Below are 25,174 nucleotides of genomic sequence, written 5' to 3'. Positions count from 1 at the left end.
GTGTGACCTGAGAACTGAGTCACAGCAGGGTGTGGCATTGTGGCTAGGGCTTTCAGAGAATTGGTGTTCCAAGTGAAATTTCAGAGAATTGGTGTTCCAAGTGAAATAGGCCATGCCTTTATATTCTTTTACAGGGAAGGTAGAAAATTTGAACTGTGTGTGACAGCTGGGCTCCTTAGGAGCTATTTCGATGAGAAATCAGTGGGCCTGTGTACGTTTGCTACTTCTCACCAAAAACTCTTGTTCTTATCCAAATGACATAGTCGTATTGCAAACAAGTTTTGGGAAGTCTTAGATTACACCATCTATTGCAAAGAAAAGGGTGGGGAGAAAAACCACAAAGATACCTCATGTAGTTGAACTAATAATGTAACCCCTAGCATGGGTAGGCTTTTCCTTGTTATCTCATTTCAATCCTTGTAACGACTGTGTGAGGTGGGACAAACTTCGAGACTGAACTTGGTTGGTGATCTTGACTCTTCTGGGAAGTTAGGGGCCAAAGGACAGGATTCTTTCCTTCGTGTCTGTTGTGGCCACTTGACCCACTGTGGCCACCTCATCTCCGGTGTGCTCTGCTTTCAGCCTGGAGTAGCGTGGAATGTGGTCTGTCTGGTTTGTTGAGGTCCCTTGTGAAACTCACCAGGATGCTAGCCCGGCTATGGGGCAGGGAGCTACACATCTGGACTGGTTAACTGGCAGAGCTGTAGTCACTAGCCCTTTAAATCCTTTCTGGAACAACTTGGAGCATCAAGAATTTAAAGAAGAAAGATCACATATTCTAAAAAGCAGTACTTTAGCCCCAGGGATTGTTGCTGTCTCTTCCCGTGGTTAGATACTGGAGTAGCTTGAAGTTTTGTCAGCATGTTAACAACAGATTTTTTTCTCAGAGAATCTTAACCGTCTTGTTCTGCACGAGGGAAAGTGGTTCTGTCACAGTGACCCATGAAGCCAGAGGAACCCTCCTCTTACCTCTGCCCCTGCTTGCGCTGGAACCAGGCTGTCAGGGTGCCGTCAGCTGACAGTGTGCCCAAGAAAGCCTGAGTTGGCTCACCATGGTCTTGGAGGTGCTTGGAGGGTTGACATGAGTTGGGTTCAGAGGGGCATACATTACTAAGCCTATCCTCAGCAAGTGGTACACTGTTCTTCTTCGACAAGTTAAGATGTGGCTGGAGAACCAATTAGCAGGAAACATAAATGGTGTTGCAAGTTATCTCAGTTACATGTCTTGAGCCAAACTTTTGGGTTTGTTTTGTATTGGGATTTTTTACTCAAGGATCATATTCACGCAAAGGCATCTATTAACATCACATCTGTATCAGCTGATCTTGAGGTAAACTCCGATAGATGTTAGATGGCCATGTCTGAAGTGACTGGCCTGGATGCCCGGGGTCACCTTCCATCCTTGAGCCCCTAGTGCCACTGTCCTTGGTCTTCCTCATCCATGGTCTTCACTGCCTCTGAGAACACCTCCTGTTGAACAGGAGAACAGAGTGGGGAGGAAGCGGGTGTCGAGAGGGTTGGTTGGAGCAGTCTTATGAGGGGCTTTGAAGAAGTGAACTAGAACAAATAGGTATACTTGTGTGATATGATTTCTTTCCCTAAAGCACCAAACTTCTTTTGGAGGCTGGGTCTAAGGAAGCAAAGAGCTGATTCTTAGATACCCCAGGACACATGGTTCTTGAGGTTGTACAGCCTCTGGGAGTTAAATGCACTAAACAAAATTCAGACCCTTGCATTTTATTGGTGGTAGCCAAATGAGTTTACCTTATATAACAGTCTCTTCAAAGGTTATTACCCAAATCACATTTTAGGGATAAGAGAAATTCTGCCTACTTCAAATGACCTGAATTAACTGGCATTCCTTTCCTAGTTTACAGTAACACTGCAACTGTTTTCAGTAGGCTGGTCTTCCAGGTACAACTTTGAGGTTCTAAGAGTTAGCAGATGCCATCCTTTAAAATACTGGGAACTCCCTTTCTGTGGGATGAAATCTGCTGTGTACAATATTTGAGTCTATAACTTTAAGAGCCACCAGTGTTCTCTCAGCACCAAATGAGAACTCAGAGTCTTTGTTTTTCTGCATGTTTCACTGACTTGTTATTCCTGACAAATCATAAACATTCATCCTATTCAAGGACAGTTCGAAAAACTGTACACTAATAGACTCTTAGATTTTCTCCAAGTCTAATATTCTGCCAGTGAGCTACCTGTGGCTTGGCAGACACGCCCGTGTGTCAGCCCACCTCAAAACCCACCTCTCTTGACTTGCTGGGAGGCTTGGGAGCAGCTGGAGCTATCTGTAAGTGGAAGTCAGAGCAGCAGAGAGAATGCGCTACCCTTATGCTATCAAAATGCCTGCTCACTCATTCTTTCGTGAGTCTCTAACCAAAGGAGGATTCAGGCTTGTTCTAAACAGTTGGAGCTATTTAACTTTGCTGAATTTCTTCCTCCGAAGTATGTGGATAATCATACCAGCAGAGGAAGTAAGGATTAGTAGCTATTGTAAAGCATCTAGCTAGCACTGTGTGGTGTGTGGAGAGAGACAGTTTTGTTCCTTTTCCTTCTTTCCTGTCACTGACTTCTTTCAAGGATTCACTGGTGATGAGGGCCCTGAAATAGAAGTGCTGTCCACAGACACTGCTAACGTCAGATAGGGCTGTTTGGATTTCTTCCGGTTGCATCATTCTGTGGATGCACTTGTGTACTTGTTCCACTCCAGTGGAACCTGAGAGGTTTATCAAGGCCAAAAGTAACAACCGGGCCTAAAAGATCAGAGTAGTAGTCAGTGTATTTTTATTACCAGCACTGGGGAGAGAAGCAGTGAGGTGGTGCCAGTGTATACAGAGCTTGACTTTTTCCCACTGCAAATGAAAAATGAGAGCCCTTTCCAGTCGGTTCCAAGTGTGTTTGGTATGAGAGCTTCCTTGGAAGTTTCAGGTTTATTTCATCCTACAATGCCTTCTAAAAGAGGAAAGAGCAGCAATGAAATATTATGTCTCATCTGATTTAGACTTGCAGATGAATTGACCTGAAGCACAAGAAGTTTGAGAAAGGGACAGCTCTCTCCAGTATGATAGATATTCCATGTTATAAGATTTGCTTTTTTCACTATTATTCCAAGATTCTTTAAAATCAGTGAGACCATTTACCTTTTGAACTAGAAGAACTTGCCATTGCACTCTGCTAAGGTAATTGCTTTATCCTTACCCAGTTCATCCTTAACAAAAAATTAACCTCCCATCAGCCTCTCTACTCCTCAAACACTGGCCTACGGGTCACAATTCATGTTCCCTATAACCTCCTTTCACTCCTTTAGCACTCACTCATTGTCCCTCGTCCTTACCAGGAATTTAATGTGGAAATCAAAGAGCAGAGTTGGGAGTCATATAAGGTGGGCCACTCAGGGCCTCTCAAGGTATTGATCCCTTCAGGGGGTCTGGCCCTCAGCTCTGTGGGTCCAGGAACAGAAGTCTTGAAGTGTGCAGAGTTTATCAGGCTTTCAGACCCAGAGACTCGTGCTAACCATGATGTATAAGCCCAAATGCCCGTGCGTAGTTTCAGTGATCAAGAGACCTTCTGGCATCCACTGTCAGGAAGCCCTCTTGCTGGTATGAGGGCAACTGAGAAACTAAGTGAATAAGCAGAAGGCTGTTTGGTGAGCAAGGAGTTGGAACCCACCATCCAGGCTGTGAATTAAGCTGGTGATTCACTCCACAGAGTTATATGTTTAATGACCAAAATACCTTTATGAAATTCAGTCTCTCTTCCATGGCGAGTGTTGCTGTAAGACTATCAAATTCTCTTAAGTTCCCTTTTTAAGCTTTCTGCAGCTTTATTCTGATAAGTAAATAATAGCCCAGTTTGTACTGTTTTCTGTCATACTTATCTAAGTCTACATCCTAGATTCCATGACTGGACTTGGTGTTCCCCAAGTTCTACCACTTAACCACCAGGATGATCACTTTAATTCACATGTATTTCTTATTGGTCATGGAAGGATTAAATGAGTTAGCCTTCAAAAATTAATATTAACATTATTATTCAATTAGATTATAAACCTTTTCTAATTATACACCTAATATAAAACGCCAGTCAAGCCACGGCATCTTGCACCTAGAGATGCTGAGATAAATATGGATATGGAAGTTAAGACATCAAGTATAGGCACTGCCATTCAAATCTGTCCAGCTCAAGACTGTGGTGCAACAATGGCAAGACCTGATATTGACTTGAAAGTTAAAGCTTCATTTCTCTTAAATCTAAAGTGTCCTTCCATATTTCGAGATTTAGTAAAATGCATTGTGATGTTACTCGTGGCTTTTTTCTTTTTAAAAGATTTTAAGAAGATTTTTATAGATGTTTTATTTATTTTTTCTCTTGGTTCTCAATGTCTTTGGCCTGTTTTCATGTTCTTCTACCTTCAGTACCTTTCCTTCTTATTTAGTCATCCAGATCTTGGTGGTGATCCCTCGGTTGGGTTTATGTTCCAGACCATTGCTTCTCAAATCTCTACATTCTCTCAGAAGTTTGGCTTTGGATTGAGTTTGGGTTCAAGAGGTAAAGCTCAAACTGTACAATTTATATTCAAGATCGGTCTGTGCTAGTCTTAATACAAATCTTTAATACAAGTCTCTGCAAACATTCAGATGTCTATACTGTGACCACTTGCCCCTCCCCTCAACATACCTGGATTCTAGTTTGAGAAACAGGCCCATAAGAATACAATCTATGCTAACGTTCTGTTTGCGCAAATCCTTTGGTAGTGTTGGATTACTTAGTCCTCACCCTAAATCCAACCAATTTATTGATATAAGTGGTTAAGATTGAAAGACTGGTACTTACACTAAAGATTAACATGTAGTGACTAATGTCATAATTTGCTGGAATATGTGAAACCCGGGTGGGAAAATAGTACAGCTTACTGTCAGAATATACCACTAGTTCATTCTGTTTGTTTGTTTCAAAGAGAAGTCTGTGCCTTTACTGGCCGAACAGGCTACTCAAGGTGGATGAAGCAGGAGGAGTGGGTGGCTCTGTGCTTCATAGGCTTGTAGGTGATAGAGAACTCGCCCAGGTAGTGGCCAATAATCTTGGGCTTGGTTTCCACCTGGGTGAAGGTCTTGCACGCCCACCATCTGGGCAGGATGATCTTCAGCACCTACAGCTTCTCTGTGGGCCGTGCCCCCAGGCTGGCCCTGCCCAGGTGCTTCTGCCACAGCCGCAGGGCACTGTGCAGCTGTGTCACTGTGTCAACAGGTCCAGTGCCTGGTCTAGGTGCTCACCAAAGTGGACGAACTTGCAGAAGGTCCACTGCTGCTTCTGCTCCACTTCTGCCACCTTGTTGGCTCCTTGGAGAGGACTCTTTTTTTTTTTCATTTTATTTATTTAGGCTGCACCAGGTCTTAGTTGCAGCACGCGGGATTATCGCTGTGGCACGTGGACTCCTTAGTTGCGGCATGCATGCAGAATCTAGTTCCCCCACCAGGGATCGAACCCGGGCCCTCTGCATTGGGAGTGCGGAGTCTTACCCACGGGACCACCGGGGAAGTACCTTGGAGAGGACTCTTTAGTTCTTAAAGTGTCAGAATCAAGAGAGAATCGTTGAGATAGAAACCGCAGAGTCAAGAATACACACTTTGCGGCAGACGGCCTGAATTTGGATCCTGATTCTGGCACCTAGCAACTGTGTGACCTTGGGACCTTGCTTCAGTTCCCTCAGCTAGAGAAGGGCATACTGTAGCTGCCCAATAGGACTGTTGTGAGGCTTAAGAATTTCTGTTGAGCAGCTGGAACAGTGTTTGGGATCTTGTAAGTAATAACTGTTAAAGCATCCTAAAATTAAGAAATATTTAGGTCCTCAGACTGGCCTTTTATTTTTTTCGTTTTTGGTTTTGTTTTGCGGTACGCGGGCCTCTCACTGTTGTGGCCTCTCCCATTGTGGAGCACAGGCTCCGGACGCGCAGGCTCAGCGGCCATGGCTCACGGGCTCAGCCACTCCGCGGCATGTGGGATCCTCCTGGACCGGGGCACGAACCCGTGTTCCCTGCATCGGCAGGCGGACCCTCAACCACTGCGCCACCAGGGAAGCCCTGGCCTTTTATTTAAAAAAAAAAAAAGTTTGTAATGTGAAAATTCCTAAGTATGTTTCTTTGTCCTAAATTAACAATACTTAATTTTCTTAATATCCTGCCAGTTCCTCTCGGTATTTCATTTTCACTCTGTAACTCAGGGATATCTGAGGTCTTACAAATTGCTACCAGTTTTGTGATTGTTAGGTTAAGTTAGTGAACATTTCTGGGCTTTACTTTCTAAAACCCAGCTTTTTTATCTGCAAAATGGTGTTCCTAACAGGATCTACCCCACAGGATTGCTGGGAGGACTGGGAGAATCCTGCCACTGTCATGTGACGTTTTGAGTTACCATGACAATAAGTATGATGTGTACTTTGTCACAGTTATTATTTGTGGCCCAGGCCAGTAAGAGCTGTAATAACATATATTATAATTAATCTTGTCATCCCTGTTTCTAGGCTGCCACCTTAAAGACTTCGGAGACTTGAGTTTTACCCCAGTTCCCAAAGATGATCTCTATAATAACTTGATAGTGAATCCTCGCTCAGTGGGCCTTGCCAACCAGGAACTAGCAGAGGTGGTTAGTAGAGCAGTGTCAGGTGGCTACAGCTGTGTCACCGTGGGAGGAGACCACAGGTAAGCTGGGAGCCAGGGGTGGTGGAGGGGCTGGATTGCATCAGCCCATCAATTAGCTTCTTTGTCTCACTTTCCCCATTTTGAGTAAAATACCCTTTCGAATTTTTAGGGTATAACGTGCATAGTATTTTCATGTCTAAGATCATGAACCACTGGAGAAAATATCACGTAGTATAAGTGCAGAGTTAAACTAAGCAAAGTTTTTAGACAGTATGTTTCATGCTTATTTCTTGGAAAGCTTTCTTAAAACTGTCTCATGACTTTCATTTTGGTTATTTAGGAGAATTGGAGGGATCTATTGATAGGCTGAATTTGGGCTTTTTTTTTTTTTTTAAAGCATTTCTGCTAATAGGTTTGTTAGAAATGCCCCACTTGGCATGTGAATACATTCTCTACCCTGCACCGTATTGTATTAGCCTCCCTAGGTGGCTAATACATTAGATCCTTCCTCTCAGTGAATCAGCATACACTTTATCGAGCACTGTTCCGATGAGTTCTCAAGCAGTGCTAAGGATTATGGGAAACTTGTGATCTATTAGGATTAAATGAAATAAATACACATGGAATGAAAAAAATATTGAATCCTACATCTCAGAAGGAAGAGATCAGTCTAGGCTAGAGTAGTCAGATTTCACAGGGAAGTGTGATTTGAGCTAAGTAATGAAGAATTTTTTGGTAGAAAAGAAAAATGGCATTGAAGCACTAGGAATATCAAGCACTTCATACATATTCTCAGTTAATCCTCAAAATAATGCAATGAGGCAGATACAATTTTATCTAATTCACTGCTGGGTACACTGAGGGACAGAGGTTAGATAACTTACCCAAGGTCTTAGGGCCAGGAAGTAGCAGAGCTGGGATTCAAGTCCATTGTGACCTCTATGGGCAATTAAATTTTCTTTTGAGATCTAATCTAGCAACTTCCCCTGAGGTACTCAGAGAGCTTCTCAGATCACTTAATGGAACTGCAAATGCAGGTAGGTTCCTCATCAAGAATAAAATTTTAAGTAGACTAAGAAAGTCAGTCACAGGTTCTCTACTGCAATTGATTAAATAACCCAAGGGTGGATCTCTTGTCTCTTAGCTCAGTGCTCAAAGTCCATTTATTGTCTCTCTTCTGGTCAGCATACTATCTGGGGACTGCTTATTACTGTAATTATCATAATCCTTGCTTTTCCTTTTGTTTCTGTCTAGATTGCAGCTCTATCACTGCTCCCTGTTTCCTGTTCAGTGCTAAAACCTAGGCTGTCTGGAAGATTCTAGAAAGGAAGGGATGTGTGTATAACCTGAACAGCTGTTGAATATTTTAAAGGAAGAGGCATTTTTAGGTCACTCAGCTCCCTTTAATAGTACAACATTCACTACTGCTTTAATCGTCACACCAACTCTGGCTGAAACAGGCTAAGATTATTATCCCTATCTTCTAGAAAGGGAAACTGCGGTCTAGATAGATAGTCTTGCCCTATTTCACACATTTCTTCCTAGAAAGACCCCCAATATTCTGACTTAATCCAGTGCTTTTAGCGCCAGATCATGCTAGCTCTCGAAAAGGTCCTATGTGGGACATGGAGCTTAAAATGCTACCTCAGGCTGTACTGATCAGGAAAGATGACTGTAGTTAGTTCCTAAGATGCTTAAGCTGCATTTCTCATCTATGTCAAATTCTTTGCTTCCTAGGAAGCCTGGGCAGCTTTCCAAGCACAATTTCAAAAACTATATTCCTACAGGTCAGACGGGACAGTTGGCTAATGCAAGCGGAGATCAAGGACAAAGCAAAAACCAGAAACACTTAATGATATTTGCATGCCATGCTAATGTATATACGATAACATGGAAATAAACTTCTACTTTATTCAGTGATCTAATGAGGTCTTTAATTGGGTTGCCCTGTTAACTTTGATGTCTTTAAAAACTTTGACTTGTTTTAGGAAATATCACATAATCTTTCTAAACAGCTGTAATACTAATTTTTATCCTTAACAAGTTAATATAACTGATTCTTTAAAAGTAATTAGATCTCCCTGGTCTCTCAAAAGGTATTAAGTAGTATTAGTGAGTTGTTACATACAGCCCATATCATTTAACAGGATTTCATCTGTTGAACAAATATTTTGGGTCCTTTTCTGGGCCAAGGCTAATGGATCCAATTAAAGGGATTTGGGGGCAGCAATGACACCTGTCACACTACAAGGATAACCAGTTGTCAGCTTTGAATCTTTAGAGCCTTCCATTTCTCCCTGTCTCTCTCTCTCAAGTCTCATCTTTGGGAACACAGTCCCAGGGACTCTGTCTCATCCAAATCCAGCCTCAATCTAGGGCCTTGCCTTTGCCCTGAGGACACAGTGTGAGCTGTGTTGGCTGGAGGTATTTGTTAGTGATGCTTGCCAAGCGGAAGGCCTTTAATATTACTGTTTGTTCTTTGCAGCCTGGCAATCGGTACCATTAGTGGGCACGCCCGGCACTGCCCAGACCTTTGTGTGATCTGGGTTGATGCCCATGCTGACATCAATACACCCCTCACCACTTCATCTGGAAATCTCCACGGACAGCCAGTTTCATTTCTCCTCAAAGAACTACAGGACAAGGTTAGTGGGCTGAAATGAAGAGAACGTTGAACAGCTTGCAAGGGTTATCCTGGGGCTTTGAGAGTCTAGTTCAGTAACATTTCTGTGAAGGATGAGTTTATGGTGGCTGTAGTAATGCTTACCACTCCTTCGTTTGTTCATCAAACATTATTTTGGACCAGACAGTCTAGATGCTGGGGGCATAAAGATGACTAGGACATGGTCCCTGTTCTTAGGGGGGGGATCATAATCTCATAATAAAGGAATGTGGTGAGTGGGTAGTAACTCTAGTGATCTGATGCACTTACAGCTGGAAGACTTCTTGGTAAGAACCTCCTAGGACTCATTCTCAGACCCACTGGTCTAGAAGACAAGTAAAACCATGATTACGTCTAGGTAATCTTTTCCCAGGCTGTTCAGAAGACATGGGAGACCATGCTAGGCACAGCCTAGAATCTGTGTATCCCTCCCCTCAGTGAGGGACCAAGTTAAACCAGGACAGTACAAAGGTTATTCACTAGGCAGAATTCACGTTTTGGTTGTTGGGGACTTGAAACGTAACCCAGTTGCCATCTCAAGAACCAATCTGTAAACAATTCAGTAGTGTGCAATGAGATGGAAAGGCCTGATCAGCGGTATTCCTGCTATTTAGGTAAGTGAATGAGAAACCAAGGCCACCTTAGGAGTAGGTATTTTATTCTTCAGCTGCCCTTCTGAATCATTTCCACTTCTATCAGTTCCTTCCCAGATCAAGTGTGTCTGCTGCTTTACCCATATACTGTGGGTAAGAGGAGAAAGCACACTGGGAAGCACACGGGGACTATCTTGATGAGATCAAGAATCCTTGATGAATCCTGTTCATTCCTCCTTCATAGGTCCCACAACTCCCAGGATTTTCCTGGATCAAACCTTGCATCTCTTCTCCAAGTATTGTATACATTGGACTAAGAGATGTGGATCCTCCTGAACAGTAAGTTGATACATTAGAGTTGAGCTTTGGGCCTGTCCTGGCCACTAATGTTCCACTTGATGGGCTGTTTCTTGCCTTAACCTGTTGTAGGTCACTATGAAGACAACCCCCCGCCCCCCCACATTTGATTAAAAATGCTCTTTAAACTAAGGCTTCCTTCCTTTATATGTCACCAGTTTTATTTTAAAGAATTATGATATCCAGTACTTTTCCATGAGAGACATAGATCGACTTGGTATCCAAAAGGTCATGGAACAGACATTCGATCTGCTGATTGGCAAGTAAGTAACTACAATGGATATCTACTTCTAGGTCCCAAAGGGAACAGGACAGATTCTCAGTGGGCAGTACACTTTAGCCTGTCTCTTGAGGATAATGACCTTTCTTTTAAAATAAAAGCAAAACATGTACATATAAAAAACTTCAGAACGGGAAAATATGAAATATAGGTCATATTTTTCTTCTGGGGTTGGGAGGGAAAACAGCTCTTATGAATTTCTCTTTCCATTTTTAATGCTTACCTTTTGAGAGGAGAAGCATTCACCTGTCCTCTTCTTTCCAGCCTCACTACTGCTTCATCTGAAAGTTTTATATTAAGCAAATCTTGGTAGTGTAGAAAGATGGGAGATGAATACTAATCAAATGCTAGTTAAGAACATTTTCCCAGCGCTGAGTCTTCATTTCTGGGTGATTAACTGTCACCTTGGTAGTATGCCATTTCTTAAGCTGTTAAGAAGTGCAAATAATTTACTGTATAGGTGTTTGCTGTATGTTAGCTTCAGCCACTGGACACCTGGGCTAAACAAGTCAGAAGTAGGAGACGGTAAGATTGCAAACATAAACTCAGAGTTAAGTTCAGAGCTGCTGTTATTCTCTCAGAGTACAACAGCAACTGCAACTGTAACCTAGATCAACCCAACTTAAACTACAATCTGTCAGAACCCAAGTCCTATGGAAGTGAGGAATTCCCTCTATTGATAGTTCTTAATGTAAGAGCTCTGATGCCCAGGGTAAATCAGAAATACAAATTGGCGTTAGTCTGTCTGAGCAAAGGGCAAAAGGCAAACAGAGCAAAGGGCAAAATTATGAAGTGGTGCGTAGGCATCTAACATACTCAATAGCTTCCAGAATAGGAAATCTGGAAATGTGCTGTATTAACAAAGTACTAGGATTAACAGCAACAAAATCAAGGAGTTGCAACTGTAGGAAGGACGAATGTCCAAGTACAGCCCAAATGACTATTCTTATTCTACTCCTTTCAAGAAGACAAAGGCCAATCCATCTGAGTTTTGATATTGATGCATTTGACCCTACGCTGGCTCCAGCCACAGGAACCCCTGTTGTAGGGGGACTGACCTATCGAGAAGGCATGTATATTACTGAGGAAGTACACAATACAGGTAAGCAGTGATCAACCTGCTAACTACATAATATGCTGAAGCCTCTTGCCTGCCAGGGGATCTTTTCTACTATTATGTCACTGCCGACACTGTTTTTGCTTAAACGTCTATAGCTATAAGTCATGTGGTCAGGCTAATAAGGGACAGTCATTTAGAGGCATGTTTGGACCTGGCTTTATAACAAAATATGCCAAGGTAACACTGAATAAAAAATTGTCTGTCTACTTAAACATGTAATAAATACAAGAATAAACTGCCAAGCTGATGCAGTTCTTTGCATCTGAATTGTATAAAGGCAGATTAAGACTGAAAGCCAAGGCCAAATAGCTATAATTTTAAGCCTGACACTAAGAGGTTGGTTCATTGGGAGGTAAGAACGTCAAGTCAAAGCTTCTCTTGAAGATGTTTCAAAGCTGGACAATACCTTGGGTCCTTTCATGTAAGTCTTATACTAGGGCTTGTTTGATAGGACCTGTAATAGGGGGATACTGGAAGATGAATGGCTGACAAGAAGATGAATAGCTGACAGAAGATGAGTAAACTAAATGCAAGATCATCGAGAGTAGCTACAAGAGGTTACTATCCCACAACTCATACTCATTTGCAAACAGTTTCCATTTCTGTCAGAAAGCTTTTGGTTTTAAGGCTACTTTAAATGACCTCTCGTTGCAAAATTTAAGCAACTACCACATGGTACTTCAATACCACCTTGTGAAACTGGGGTCAAAATAGCATAGAGACCTCACACTGAAAGGTCCAGGACCATAGAAAACCCTTGACTAGCTGGGATAGATATGGAAATTGAGAAATGGTCTCCCTGGCTCTGGAGCCTACCAGAACCTTAGGCACTAAAGAGAGGAGAAGAATGCTTGTCTATCAGATCTGACAGGGGCACGATAGCCTTATTCTCAGACCCACAACTGTCGATGTTGTCAATTGTCCTTGGCCAGTGAACCTGGAAGTTCAATTCTCCATTCTGGTTCCCAGTAACACAACTTAGAGCACAGGCTGGTAACCTCTAGCACTTAGATGGGGCAGTGGTCATGCCGTGTCCCTCCCTCCCCTGCTGCAATGTTATTCTAAAAGGCTATCTGTCCTGACACTGTCAACTAGATAGATAAAGCAGTTTGCTTAAATTAATTTACAAGGTGGCAACAGTCTAGAAACATGGGTAATATATATTTTTAATAGCTTGTACCCTCTTGATTTACTTCTGGGCTATGAAAAGGTCCACATCTAGTCAGTGGAAATCGGACACACAAGCCGTCAGACACAGATGAACGTGCAGGCAGGGACTGGTGGAAACGCTACAGTAACATACCTGCTCATTGTAGTTTTGCACAGCGCACTGAACTCTGCATTGCTAATAAGGGACGGCACACTGAGCGGATGTAACAGCACTGAACATAACATGTATCGGTACTATAATGTAATATTGGTAAACCAACAGGTATATTCACCCCTGCTTCCAGGCTTTATGGCTGCCCTAAATATTCGGATACTTATATTCTCCAGTGCTAGTTTCTTCAGATGACTCTTGCAGGAGGTAGATTAACTTCATCCAGAATAACCAACTATATATACCCAGAACTATATATATATGTATGTACGTACGTACGTACGTATGTACTGGGGTGGTGGCAGAGGGCAGGTCTGGATAGATTCTTTTCTGGTCTAATCTTCCCATCTCAAACCCTTTGGCACAAGTTCCCAAACTGTCACAGAAGGTAACTGGAGTTCAAATTAAAGTATGACCAAGTCTTCCCTTGACTAAGTGCAAGATGCTGGGTTAGTCTGATGGGAGACCTAAAAACTGTGTCCGAAGTGGAACCTGCCCTCAGAGCTCAGGGGTGAGAGTGAGATATGCAGTAATAACTATACTTTAGGGCACATGGTGCCTTAAGAGATACAGATGCAGCAAAAGAGTTCAAAAGTGGGAACCGTGCTCTGGCTAGTGAGATGTGAGAGATCTGCTCTTCATGCAACTACAGGCAGGCATCTAGGAGGGCCCAGAAACACTGGAAATGACACATTTTCCCGACTAGGTTGGAAACTCTTGCTACCACCCCCCTACCCCCCACCCCGACCCAGCTCCTACCCGAACCGGAAAGCCTGTCAGCTATGCCTGTTACGTTCACTGAACAGGGATAATTGATTTTATTACCTTAAAAGGTTTCTTTCAGTCCTACTCTGGTATATGAGTGTTTTTAACTTAAATTCATGCCCAAGAGAATGAGGAATAAGGGGCTTCCTGACGGTGGATAATTTTATAGAAAATAACTTGTTTTTTACCTTAGCTTGTTCTACCCAGGTGGGACGACTCTCACTGAAAGTAGCAGCTAGGAAGTTTTTTTGGTCATACTTTGTTCTTTCAGGGTTGCTCTCGGCACTGGATCTTGTGGAAGTCAATCCTCGGTTGGCTGCGTCAGAGGAAGAGGCCAAGGCTACAGCCAGCCTGGCAGTGGATGTGATTGCTTCAAGTTTTGGGCAGACAAGGGAGGGAGGGCACATTGTCTATGACCAACTTCCTACTCCTAGTTCACCAGATGAATCGGAAAGTGAAGAACGTGTAAGAATTTAGGAAATACTGTGCGCGACACATGTCTGTCTGTCGCAATGGGCATTCCAGAGTTGGGAGGCATTTGTGGTGACAGATACTAAATGATCGTCTGGGTCAGTACTGCCTTAATGAGAACATTTGTGCATTCTCACAATTGTAAAGTTTCCTTCCCCTTCATTCTGGTGACCGATAATACTACTGTAAATGTATTTGGTTTTTTGAAGCTCACAGGGTATTAATATGTTAGAGCACTATGTAAACTTAAAGAAGTCATAAACAGCATTTACTACCTTGGTATATCATACTGGTCTTATTGCTGTTCCTTCACATTTAAGTGGTTTTCCATCTTCCTCCCTCCTCCCACAGTCTGGCTACACAGTGCCTTCTTGAACCGTTAGCTCACAGCAACAGTAAGATTTTTCCACGTCTCTAACACCATTCACAGAGTCACAGTCCTGGTCCACAAACCGTTCCCTGTAGGAGGTTCAGTGCTTGCGAAAGAATCTGTAATAAACCAGGCCTCCCAGGATGGCTAGCTCCAGTAAGATGACAATGGAAAGTAGCAGCTTGTTGGTTGTCACTCTACAAGGAGAAGCAAAGTGGGATGTAGTCAGAAGTCTGGATAACCTATTTCTTTCCATTCTTTCTTAATACTTAGGGGTTTGACCTGGGGCCAAGGCCAGATACTGTGAGGCAGACTGAATTTTTGATCACGTAGCCACTTAGTATTACCAGCTAAAGAAACTTATAAATAATTACTACCTACCTCACAGAAATATTGAAAATTGGGGCAATAGATACCAAAGCATATAAATGTTTTTTCTACAATGTCTTCAAATGGTAGTTAGTACTTCACTTTAAAAAGTTTTTCTATGAGCAGCTAGTTCGAAAAATATTAAATATACATATGAAGAAGTACACCATTTCTGAAATCAGGTTGAATCATATTTCAAAACAGCAGAAATATAAACTCACTAACCATCTAGAGCTGCACTGATTGATTACATAATACAGCTGTGAGCACACATTAGGAGAAGGGTTGGCGACAGACACTCCAGTGCTGAAGTCCAGCTCGGGTGGGGAGAGGGGTTCCTGCTTTAGGATAAGTAACTAACTAGAAGCTGAGTAGTGCCTTTCAATCTCTTGTGAACTTCTTGCCCTTTTTACTTTCTTCCTCTATGGGTACCTCTATAAATTTACTATAAAAGTAAATTTTTTGAAGCTCCTATACTCTTTTCTTAACACAAAAAATCTCATCACTCTAAACTGAACGTATTTCCCTATTCCACAAGGAATTTGCCACCGTTTAGGAAAATCTCACGCTCCTGCTTGTTTCATGACTCGGCTGTAGTTTGTTTCATGCATACCTACACCCACTTACCCCAAATTCAGCCTCAGTGGCAATACTTCCTTTCTGCCCCTGGTTTTGTTGCTGTCAGCACTTACCTCAACGTTTTTTGTATTTTTTTTAAGTCAATTTCTACTAACAAGACAGAACTCCCAAATAAGGGGTTGACTCCCATGAAGGGCAAGCAGAGCCAAAAGCAAATACGAAGCAGTAGCAGTGAAAAGTTTTCTAATTAAGTTTTTACAGATTTATTCCCAGGAATATGAAGCTCTATTCCCATGTGCTGTCTTCTCTAAGGAAAGTAAGCTGGGATTACAAGTCCTTCCAGGGACTTCCCTGGTGGTGCAGTGGTTAAGAATCTGCCTTCAATGCAGGGGATGCGGGTTCGATCTCTGGTCGGGGAACTAAGATCCCACATGCTGCGGGGCAACTAAGCCTGCGCACTGAAACTACTGAGCCTGGGCACCACAACTAGAGAGAAGCCCACGCACCGCAACTACTGAGCGCGTGTACAGTAACAAAAAAAACATCCCGCATGCCGCAACGGAGAGCCTGCGTGCTGCAACTAAGACCCAAAGCAGCCAAATAAATAAATAAAAGTCCTTCCCAATGGACAAAGTTTCCACTGCTCTAAATCAGAGCAGTATATATACTTTTAACAAAGGACTTTGTCCTGGGATATTTAACTATACGATATTTTTTATTTCTTCTGCTTTATTAGCACCTTTGCCAGTCACTGTTTAAAGCTTTGACATTCTTGGTTGAAAGATATTAGAATTAAGAGAAATTAATCTTGTGACTATTTTAAAAACTTACTTTCTGGACATTGAACGGAGAATCTTCCGACTTTTGCTCAAGTTTTCACCTGTGTTTACCAGCTGAGAAGAGAAAATAGCCATTATTTCCCCCTTCTTTCGAAAGTACACACTATAGAATTGAACATTCCTAAATTGACAGTGGGCATTAAGGGGTATATGTTGAAAAACTCCCAGAAATCAAATCAATTTAAATGATGGCCTCTGCATATAAACAGAAGAAACTGGAAAGGATAATATACTTTAGTACTCATCAAGTAGGCCTAGGAATTATTACATCCCAAGGTTGCTGTGGGGAGACTTCTGGGACTGGCCTAATCTTTCACCTTGACTACTCAAAACAAAGTCTTCAAGTGTACCTGCCAGTAACTGACGTAACTGAGCAACTTAAGATTTGAATTTCATCAGCCAAACTCCAGAAGAGCCTCTTGAGTTAATGTTTGTTTTTGCAGGCTGGTGGACTACCATTTTTGCGATCTGGTTCTTTCTCCTTTTTTCTTTATCCCTTTAAGAGACACACTGAATTGTGAAAGGAATTAAATATTTTTTAAAGCCTTTTTTATTCCCTTTTGGTTGCCTGTTACTAATCTATATAGCTGGAGGATATTTCAACAGATCCCACCTGCCATCTGTTCCTGTTCCCCAGCGACCTTGTTAAGTTGATCTCTCAGCTCATTTCTCAGCTTTTAAGTTCAACTAATCCACCTGGTTAAGTTCAGAAGTGAAAAAAACACACAATCTATCTGTAAAACAAATTACCTTCTCTACAGCTTAACTTGAATTCGGTACTTTATTGTGGATTTTCACTAAGGAGGGAAGGGGGCATCATTTTGACTTAATTTTAAGAATGGAGAATTACAGCTACTAAGCTGGAAAAATCAGTGTGGGGATTTCAGATGATTTTCTCATATATCTAAGTCTTGCCCACAGTATCTGTTTTTCAGTTTGGATCTGCCTCACGCTCTTAAAAATACAGCATTCCATTGGCAAGTTGTACTATTTTAAAATTCCTTTGCAGATGGTACAGAAAGGAAGGAAGGAATTGTTTCCCAGAGCCTCTTAGAGTGTAGTAGATTAGACACCACAGTATAGTCATCATTTGGCCTGAGTATTTGTTTTCTTCTCACAATGATCTCCCTTACCTTAGGTAACAGTAAAGAGTTACAGCCCAGAATTGAACCTCTGTAAATTGTCAGTAGTACTATTTTATGACATGTGGAAAATAGCCTTGGCTCTAAATGACATGAAAGCATCATCTACTTAAAGAGATCTTAGCTTTCTTAAGAATAGCAGATGTTCTACTAGACATATGAGAAATGAAAATCTGATTCATAATACAGGACCTAGTAAAAGGATGGAGTGGCTACAATCTTATTTGACAATCTTCAATAAATGCAGAAATTGGATTTCTGCAGTCCACCCCCCTGCCCCCCCCCATGACTTCTAAATCTTAGAAGTAAAATTACTTCCAAGGGATATCTTTCAGCCAAGCAAACTACAGACAGAGAAAAGAGTAAGAACCTAAAAGGTCATACCCTGAATTTGGAACTGTGGTAGCTTCTGGCACTAGCAAGGCATCAGGGTGTAACGGGCCCACCTACTTTCCCCTCTCCCCATCCACTCAGACTTACTCTACTCTTGGTACGTTCCAACTGTTCACGTTGCTCCCCCAGTTCTTCTATGATTTCTGAGCCAATCTGGTCAGTCTCTGCAGCAATCCGATGAGAACGCTCAATACTCTGGGTGGCCCGGTTCAGGCTGTCAGTGCCTTGCAGAAGCAATGCCCTTTGAGGCTGTAGCCGATTCTGATAGCAGTATGGAAGGGAAATGTTATACTTCTTCCATTATAAATGAAGTTATAAGAAGGAATATCGTGTGCAATAATTTTCATTACTTTTAAGGCAACCAAAGATGCTAACAAATCAAACTAAAAGAGAACTTGGGATTCAATCTAGGGTCATAATACCTCCCAATTCACTGTTTCTTACACTTAAATGAGGCAAGAAAAGGATTAAACACATCAGAGCATTTTCCCTGTGCTCCTGATGAATTTGAACTGGTTCATGTGCTTTCTGGACTAGCAACTTCTGAGAGGCAATGGCCCTGATGTGGGGTACAGTAGCTTCCCCAAAATGCATACAGCCTGTAATTTTGAGAGAGCAAACCAACTGAACTCTACCGCCCTAGAAATAGTTTAATTCACTGAAAATGCCCACTGATTGGTATTGAGGATTGAGGGACCATGAATAAGCTATTTGTTTTCAGCACATATAGAACTCATTTAAAAGTGTGAGACACTACCACATTCTGGGAAAAAAGTGGCTACACTCTTGGTAAGCCTCCAAAAGAATTTCACCTTAGGCCAAACACAGAAAACAAAAACTAAAGTTGTTGCACTGGTGATTTGCTCTCAGGGAAGGTAATATCTGGAGCCAAAAAAGCTGCCCTAATTTCCCGAGCACCCTATTTCTAAATCTCCACCAAAGTTTTATTCCACCTATAATCCTAAGCACAGAAGGCATAAGGACAGAAGTAGCCTTTGTCAGGCCAGAAATAACCACTGACAGAAATGGATGCAGCTCTAAGTTCTCAGCTATTCAAAGCACGCATGTGCACACACTCAAAAAAGGGCTGGCTCACAAGGCCTATTACTGAGCAGGTGACTATTAGCACTAGACCCCACCACCAAGAAGGCAAAATATGCATCCCCAGATCAGGAGCAACAAGAAGGCTTTTCAGTTCATATATGGCATATGAACAAGTGGATGAGGAAACCACTGAATAAGGCTGAAATAAATCCCAGTTACATTGGCTTATAAAGCAGCAGGAAAAGGGGTTTTGAAAAATAAAAGATGGGGATTTTCAACTGATTAGGCTTAAGAAAGAGCAGGAAGAAACAGTAAGGTCACACAAATCAACCCCAGATTCGGAACAATAATTCTACTGCAGGTGGTTTGTATCTCTAAATAGTTTCTGAAACTAATAATTTTAAAGCAAAATTATTATTTGGAATTATCTCGCCCCTTTTTGTTTTCAGGGCTTTTTGGGTCACAAATGACCAAAGTCACTATACACCTTTCATCTCACTTTAACAAGCTCTACTTGCCAGCCTTTTCTCACCCTCCTTTCACAAGTGAATTTTGAAAATTTAACATTCTCAAATACTCTAGTTTTGACATCAGGAATGTTAGGCTAGTATCATTTGAATATCTCTTAAACTATATTCAGGATGTATCATGAAATAGGATTTGTTTAAAATTGTGCCATTAGCCTTTCTACATCCGTGCAGTCTGCACTTGTGGGCCCTGTTCACTTCTCTCCCACATTACTGGTCAGGCCATTTCTACTTTGTGCTGTGGAATATAATCCCAAATGTAACACATAAAATTTAATCTTTGTGAAGTTTTATTCCTTTAACTATGCTCTCTAGACAGTTTGAGAATACAGGTTTTCGTCTTAGTCAGTCTAATTTTATAAATGAGAATACTGGAGGCTAGAGAGTCAGTCTGGCTCACTTTCTATCACAACAAAGTAAGGTGTTAGCCCGCTTTTTAAGAAGCAGCCTGCTTTCTCTACTGTATCTGGGCTGTTGGGCCATCCTGATATAAATGTAAGGGAAAGCATGGGTTAATTTTGTAACAATACTCTGATAAATTAAAAGCCTAACTGAACTTTGGGGGCATATGTGAGAAAGAAACTGGATCAATGAGTCAGACTACAGAGTCCAGATGTAATATGAATAGGTAACACTTGTATATCACCACTACACACCAAGCACTGTTTTATACATAAAGGATACAAAGAAATCTAAACAAGCAAATTGTTTGGAATGATCTGCATTAAATTCAGTAGAGGTGGGCACCCAAGGGGAGAAGGGGAATTGGATGCAAGAAAGAGGATAAAGTGGGAAAAAGTCAAGTATGCACTGATAACATGAACTGTACTCTACAGTACGGTTAATCATTGCGCCACAGACCAGCAAGGGAAGCTTACCATGTGCTCCTTCTCTACAGCGTATGTACCATACTTCATGTCTCCTCCACCCCCAGGAGTGGCTGTCAAAGGTGTGCTTCTCACTTCCCGATGGAGTTTGGCAAGGTCCTTCCGGTAGGTTCGAAGCTTAGACATCATAGGGTTACGAAAAGATAGGGGGGCATAACGTAGCTCCTCTTCCATCTCTGCCAGCTAGGAAGGCAGGAAGTAGTGAGTAGATGGCCTGCTTCTGTTCTCTCTCATATGGGTAATATGTCTAGTTTGGACTAATCAAACCACAGACCACCGTAAATAAATACTCAACCATGTGGTCCAGGAGGGCAGGAACCACATGTGACACGTTCACTTCATTACTCTTAGTGCCTGGCACAGTGCCTAGCAGGCCTTCAAAAAGTATGTGATGAATGAGTGAGAAAACTAACAAGTACCTTATAGCTTATTAAACATTTTTTACATGCATTCTCTCATTTATTCCTCACAACAGATCAATAAGGTAGGAAATACTACTTCTACTTCATATATAAGACTTGATGAAACCTGCTCAAGATTACATAACAAGAGAAGTCAGGATTCAAAAATCTTCAAACTCTCTTTTCAGTATACCAAGTTCTTAGCCTGTTATGGTTCAAGTGCTTTCATGAAGCACTCTGAGATCTACTGTACTAAAAATGCTAGGGGTATGGCATCAAGGTTCTTCCCTTCCTCCTCCTTCTGAAAATCAACTGTTTGTCTCCATGTCAGAATAACCAGGGGTCCAAATCATTCCCATTTTTCTGGGATAAGTAAACTGTAACACCTAGACCCAATTTACATGAAGCCGTCTGTCTGGGATGGCCAGAGTAGGACTGGTTAATTTTTTTAAGTTCAGGGAAAGAAAGTATCTAAGCACCAAACAAATAAATTGGTATTAATTAAACGGTTTTTGAAATGCTACCAAGATGTTAAGTGAAAAAGAAGACTGGCTCTGTAACAGGTATCATGGATATGCCCAGCTGTACACAGGTATTAGAAAAGTTTCTGGTACTCCCATTATGAAGGAGATAGTTTCCACAGTCTGGTAGGCTGATCCTTCTTAAAATAGATGCAGAATAGAGAAAAGGATGCAGATAAGCTTACCTTCTCAGAACTGCATTGAGATAAGGAAGTTGTTCTTCAACAAGCAATAAAGAAGTTCTCTGGCTTAAAAAGAATTTTTCAGTCTACTCTGGAGTAGCAAATACTAGGGGCAACTATTTCTTTGGAGTACTACCAGGGACCTGGATTTTAGCTCCAGCCTCCTAAAAGGTTTTGCTGAAGCCAGAGCACAATGATATGGAGGACAGAGGACCCTTACTTCTAAAAGGTGAGAGCAAAACTTGCTTTTTGTTTCTTTGTTTTTTGTTGTTGTTAAAGAAAAGGCACAGATTAAGAGAGAAGCAGTTCTTAAACTGCTCAGCAACCTGGACCAACATCTGACAAGCTCTGGGTCCTGACTGGGAACTCATCCTGTCCATGCATGCCTTGCCCAAGGTACCAAATCCTCCTGTCTTTTAAAACAGAAGGGAATAGGGACTTCCCTGGTGGTCCAGTGTGGTAAAGAATCCATCTTCCAATGCAGGAGACGCAGGTTCGATCCCTGGTCAGGGAACTAAGATCCCACATGCTGCTGGGCAACTAAGCCCACGAGCTACAACTACTGAGCTCGCATGCCTCAACTAGAAAGCCCACGTGCTGTAAACTACAGAGCCCACGCACCACAACTACAGAGGCCATTACTAGAGAGAGAAAAAAACCCACACGCCACAACTAGAGAGAAGCCTGCCCACTGCAACGAAAGATCCTGCGTGCTGAAACTAAGACCCAGTGCAGCCCCAAAAATAAATAAATAAATTTAAATAAATAAATAAATAAATAAATAATAAAATAAAAACCACACTGGCATATATGCAAAATTCAACACTCTCCAAAAAAAAAAAAAAAAAAACCAAACAAAAAAACCCCCCCAAAACCAGAAGGGAACATGGCTAGAACCACCTCTGAGCTCCATTTTGTGTGACAGTAAGTTTAACAAAGGAGAATAACTGACCTCAATGGCCAGCTTTTAAAATGAGATTTTAAAAGACCACCCAGGTAGAAGTATGAGAATGTCCTTCTTACAGCAGCAATGTATTATCAAAGACTCATTTCAGGAGAGTCTCCAAGCTTTACCCATTTGTGTTTGCCCCTCAACACCCAGCCCCATCAACTGGCCTCATTCGGTAAGAAATAATCAAAAGCAAGATCAATGGACAGGAAGAGTTAATCTGTGATCAGGTCACAAGCATTACTTCTGGAAAAGACCAACAAACAGGAAGAAGATATAAGGACTTGTTCCTTGTTCTCACCGTTTCATTTGCTTCCTGTTGCTTTTCATCAAAATCTCTGATCAACTTCTTCTTCTCTTCTGGAAAAGACAGACAAGTTTTCAATGCTCAGTCCTGCTTCCAAACATTCCTAGAGGCTATACCCTCTGCTTAGAATAAACTCCACATTCCTTTCCTGCGGGTACTACTATAGTACTTAATCACCCCTAAAAGACATTTAGAAACATAGGGGAACTAGTTATCACAGTAACTGGGGGGAAGGGAGAGGGACGGTATTACCATTGGCATTAAGTGTCCAGGGAACAAGAATATCTATGCTACGGACAGTCCTGCATAACAATGATCTGGCCCCAAAGACCAACAGCATCCCTACTAGGAAAGACAACAGGTCTAAATCAATCATTGTCAGTCTTTTTTCACCCATCCTAACAGGAACCAGGCACACTTTCATCAATAAGAATGTTTAACAATACTAGTTCTCTGAAATCTTTGTCCCCATTTTCACTCCCACTGTAAATCACATCTCTATGTTAACCCTTATCCACTGCTGTTCTGCAAAACAAATTCAAAACCCACCTACTCTGCTCGCTGGAGAGACTGCATGGTATACAGCACAAGTTTCTTAGCCACACCCACTGGCAGTGGTATGGGAAATGACGTAAAATACCACTGACTCACACAGGGAAAGTCACTCCTTGTTCAGTACTTTGCATCATATCATTTTAGTGCTAGTATGTCTTTAACACCTAAAAATTACTCATCTCCCCTTTTAACAAAAACAGAACAGGCTTTAGCTTCAAAGCAATAACATCTAACTAAAACAGCACTGTTTTGCCTTCACTGTATTTTTTCTGATCATTTAGATAGGTTCTATAGATTTTCCATTTAAGGTAGTGATATAAAATTTCCTTTTAAAGTAACTTTATGTATTAAATAAATGCATTTTACATGAAATATATAAACAAAATGATTAATTATAGTAAAAATGGTGCTTGGACACAGCAAAAATGATGAAGGGAGTACTGGCATGCTGTCACCTGGTAAACATCTGTATGGGGGAAGTGCTGGTGAGTAAAGGGGCTTAGGTTCTGGTTCTAGCTTTGGGTCTGACTCAACATGTAAGCTTGGATAATTCTCTTCATCTCTTTGGGACCTAACCTCCTTCCTTGGTTATAAAATGAGGAGGTAGATCATACCTAACAGGCATAGCTTTTTTTTTTTTTTTTTTTTAATTTTTTTTTGGCTGCATTGGGTCTTCGTTGCAGCATGCGGGCTTTTCTCTAGTTGGGGCGAGTGGGGGCTACTCTTCGGTGCGCGGGCTTCTCATCACGGTGCCTTCTCTTGTTGCGGAGCACGGGCTCTAGGCACGCGGGCTCAGTAGTTGTGGCACACAGGCTTAGTTGCTCCATGGCATGTGGGATCTTCCCAGACCAGGGCTCAAACCCGTGTCCTCTACATTGGCAGGAAGATTCTTTACCACTGCGCCACCAGGGAAGCCCTAATAAGCATATCTAACAAGCAAAAATTAGTCCTATTTATGAGGAGTTTTTGTTTTTTTTAATGTATACATCCTAATGAATCTTCTCCCTGGAAATCTATACATAATCTACTTATTACCACAAAGTTATCATTGCTACAATATTTTTTGAACTCATCTTTTGGAATTATGTTCACAATCTGGGGATATAGTTTTCTTTAATTGTGGTAAAATATATACATAACATAAAATTTACCATTTTGACTGTTTTTAAGTATACAGTTAAAGGGCATTAAGTACATCCACAATGTCGTGCAACCATCACCATTATCCACCTCTAGAACCTTTTCATCATCCCAGACTGAAACTCCATACCCATTAAACACTAACTCCCCATTTCCCCTCTCCCTGGACTCTGGTAACCACCATTCTACTTTCTGTGTCTATGAATCTGACTACTCTAGGCACTTCATATAAGAGGAATCTTACAATTTCACTTACCATAATGTCTTCAAGGTTCATCCATACTGTAGCACGTATAAGGACACGGTCTTTTTTTTTTTTTTTTTTGGCGGTACGCGGGCCTCTCACTGTTGTGGCCTCTCCCATTGCGGAGCACAGGCTCCAGACACACAGGCTTAGCGGCCATGGCTCACGGGCCCAGCCGCTCCGCAGCATGTGGGATCTTCCCAGACCGGGGCACGAACCCGTGTCCCCTGCATCAGCAGGCAGATTCTCAAAGACTGCGCCACCAGGGAAGCCCAGGACACGGTCTTTTAAAAAGCTCAATGTGATTTCTAAATACAAGCCAGCACTTCCATCAACTGAAGAAAGAGCAATCTTTTCCAATGCCAAAAAAACAGCTGAGTTGCGCTTACAAAGGGATGGCACATGGGTACTCGACATGCTGTCCTAAGATTTTCTTGGATAATTCTGTTTACCCTGATTTTCATCTCACATCTTGACTTTAAAGCCAAATACCATGTACGATGTAACAC

General features: G+C 41.8%; 2 protein-coding genes across 3 annotated transcripts in view; one reads left to right on the top strand and one right to left on the bottom strand.

The window, feature by feature from the left end:
* ARG2 (arginase 2) overlaps window positions 1-14,498 on the top strand; it is a 27,542-nt gene extending 13,044 nt beyond the window's left edge. For both annotated transcript variants that reach the window (XM_065900293.1, XM_065900301.1), the window contains 6 exons: window positions 6,530-6,707; window positions 9,133-9,292; window positions 10,147-10,241; window positions 10,418-10,522; window positions 11,505-11,641; window positions 14,017-14,498. In XM_065900293.1, coding sequence (XP_065756365.1) covers window positions 6,530-6,707; window positions 9,133-9,292; window positions 10,147-10,241; window positions 10,418-10,522; window positions 11,505-11,641; window positions 14,017-14,222 — 881 coding nt within the window. In that variant the 3' untranslated portion in view covers window positions 14,223-14,498. The remainder of the gene's footprint in view (window positions 1-6,529; window positions 6,708-9,132; window positions 9,293-10,146; window positions 10,242-10,417; window positions 10,523-11,504; window positions 11,642-14,016) is intronic.
* The window catches only part of VTI1B (vesicle transport through interaction with t-SNAREs 1B), a 22,983-nt gene continuing 12,266 nt past the window's right edge, over window positions 14,458-25,174 (bottom strand). Inside the window, exons 2-6 of the mRNA XM_065900311.1 lie at window positions 22,721-22,779; window positions 20,358-20,549; window positions 17,996-18,169; window positions 16,366-16,427; window positions 14,458-14,783 (exon numbers count right to left, since the gene is read on the bottom strand). Of these exons, the coding sequence (XP_065756383.1) occupies window positions 14,687-14,783; window positions 16,366-16,427; window positions 17,996-18,169; window positions 20,358-20,549; window positions 22,721-22,779 (584 nt within the window). The 3' untranslated portion in view covers window positions 14,458-14,686. The remainder of the gene's footprint in view (window positions 14,784-16,365; window positions 16,428-17,995; window positions 18,170-20,357; window positions 20,550-22,720; window positions 22,780-25,174) is intronic.

The sequence above is a fragment of the Phocoena phocoena genome, chromosome 2, assembly GCF_963924675.1.
Source record: "Phocoena phocoena chromosome 2, mPhoPho1.1, whole genome shotgun sequence".
Lineage (NCBI taxonomy): Eukaryota > Metazoa > Chordata > Mammalia > Artiodactyla > Phocoenidae > Phocoena > Phocoena phocoena.
The sequence above is the reverse complement of the archived record's forward strand: the minus strand, read 5'-3'. Positions and strand labels throughout refer to the sequence as shown.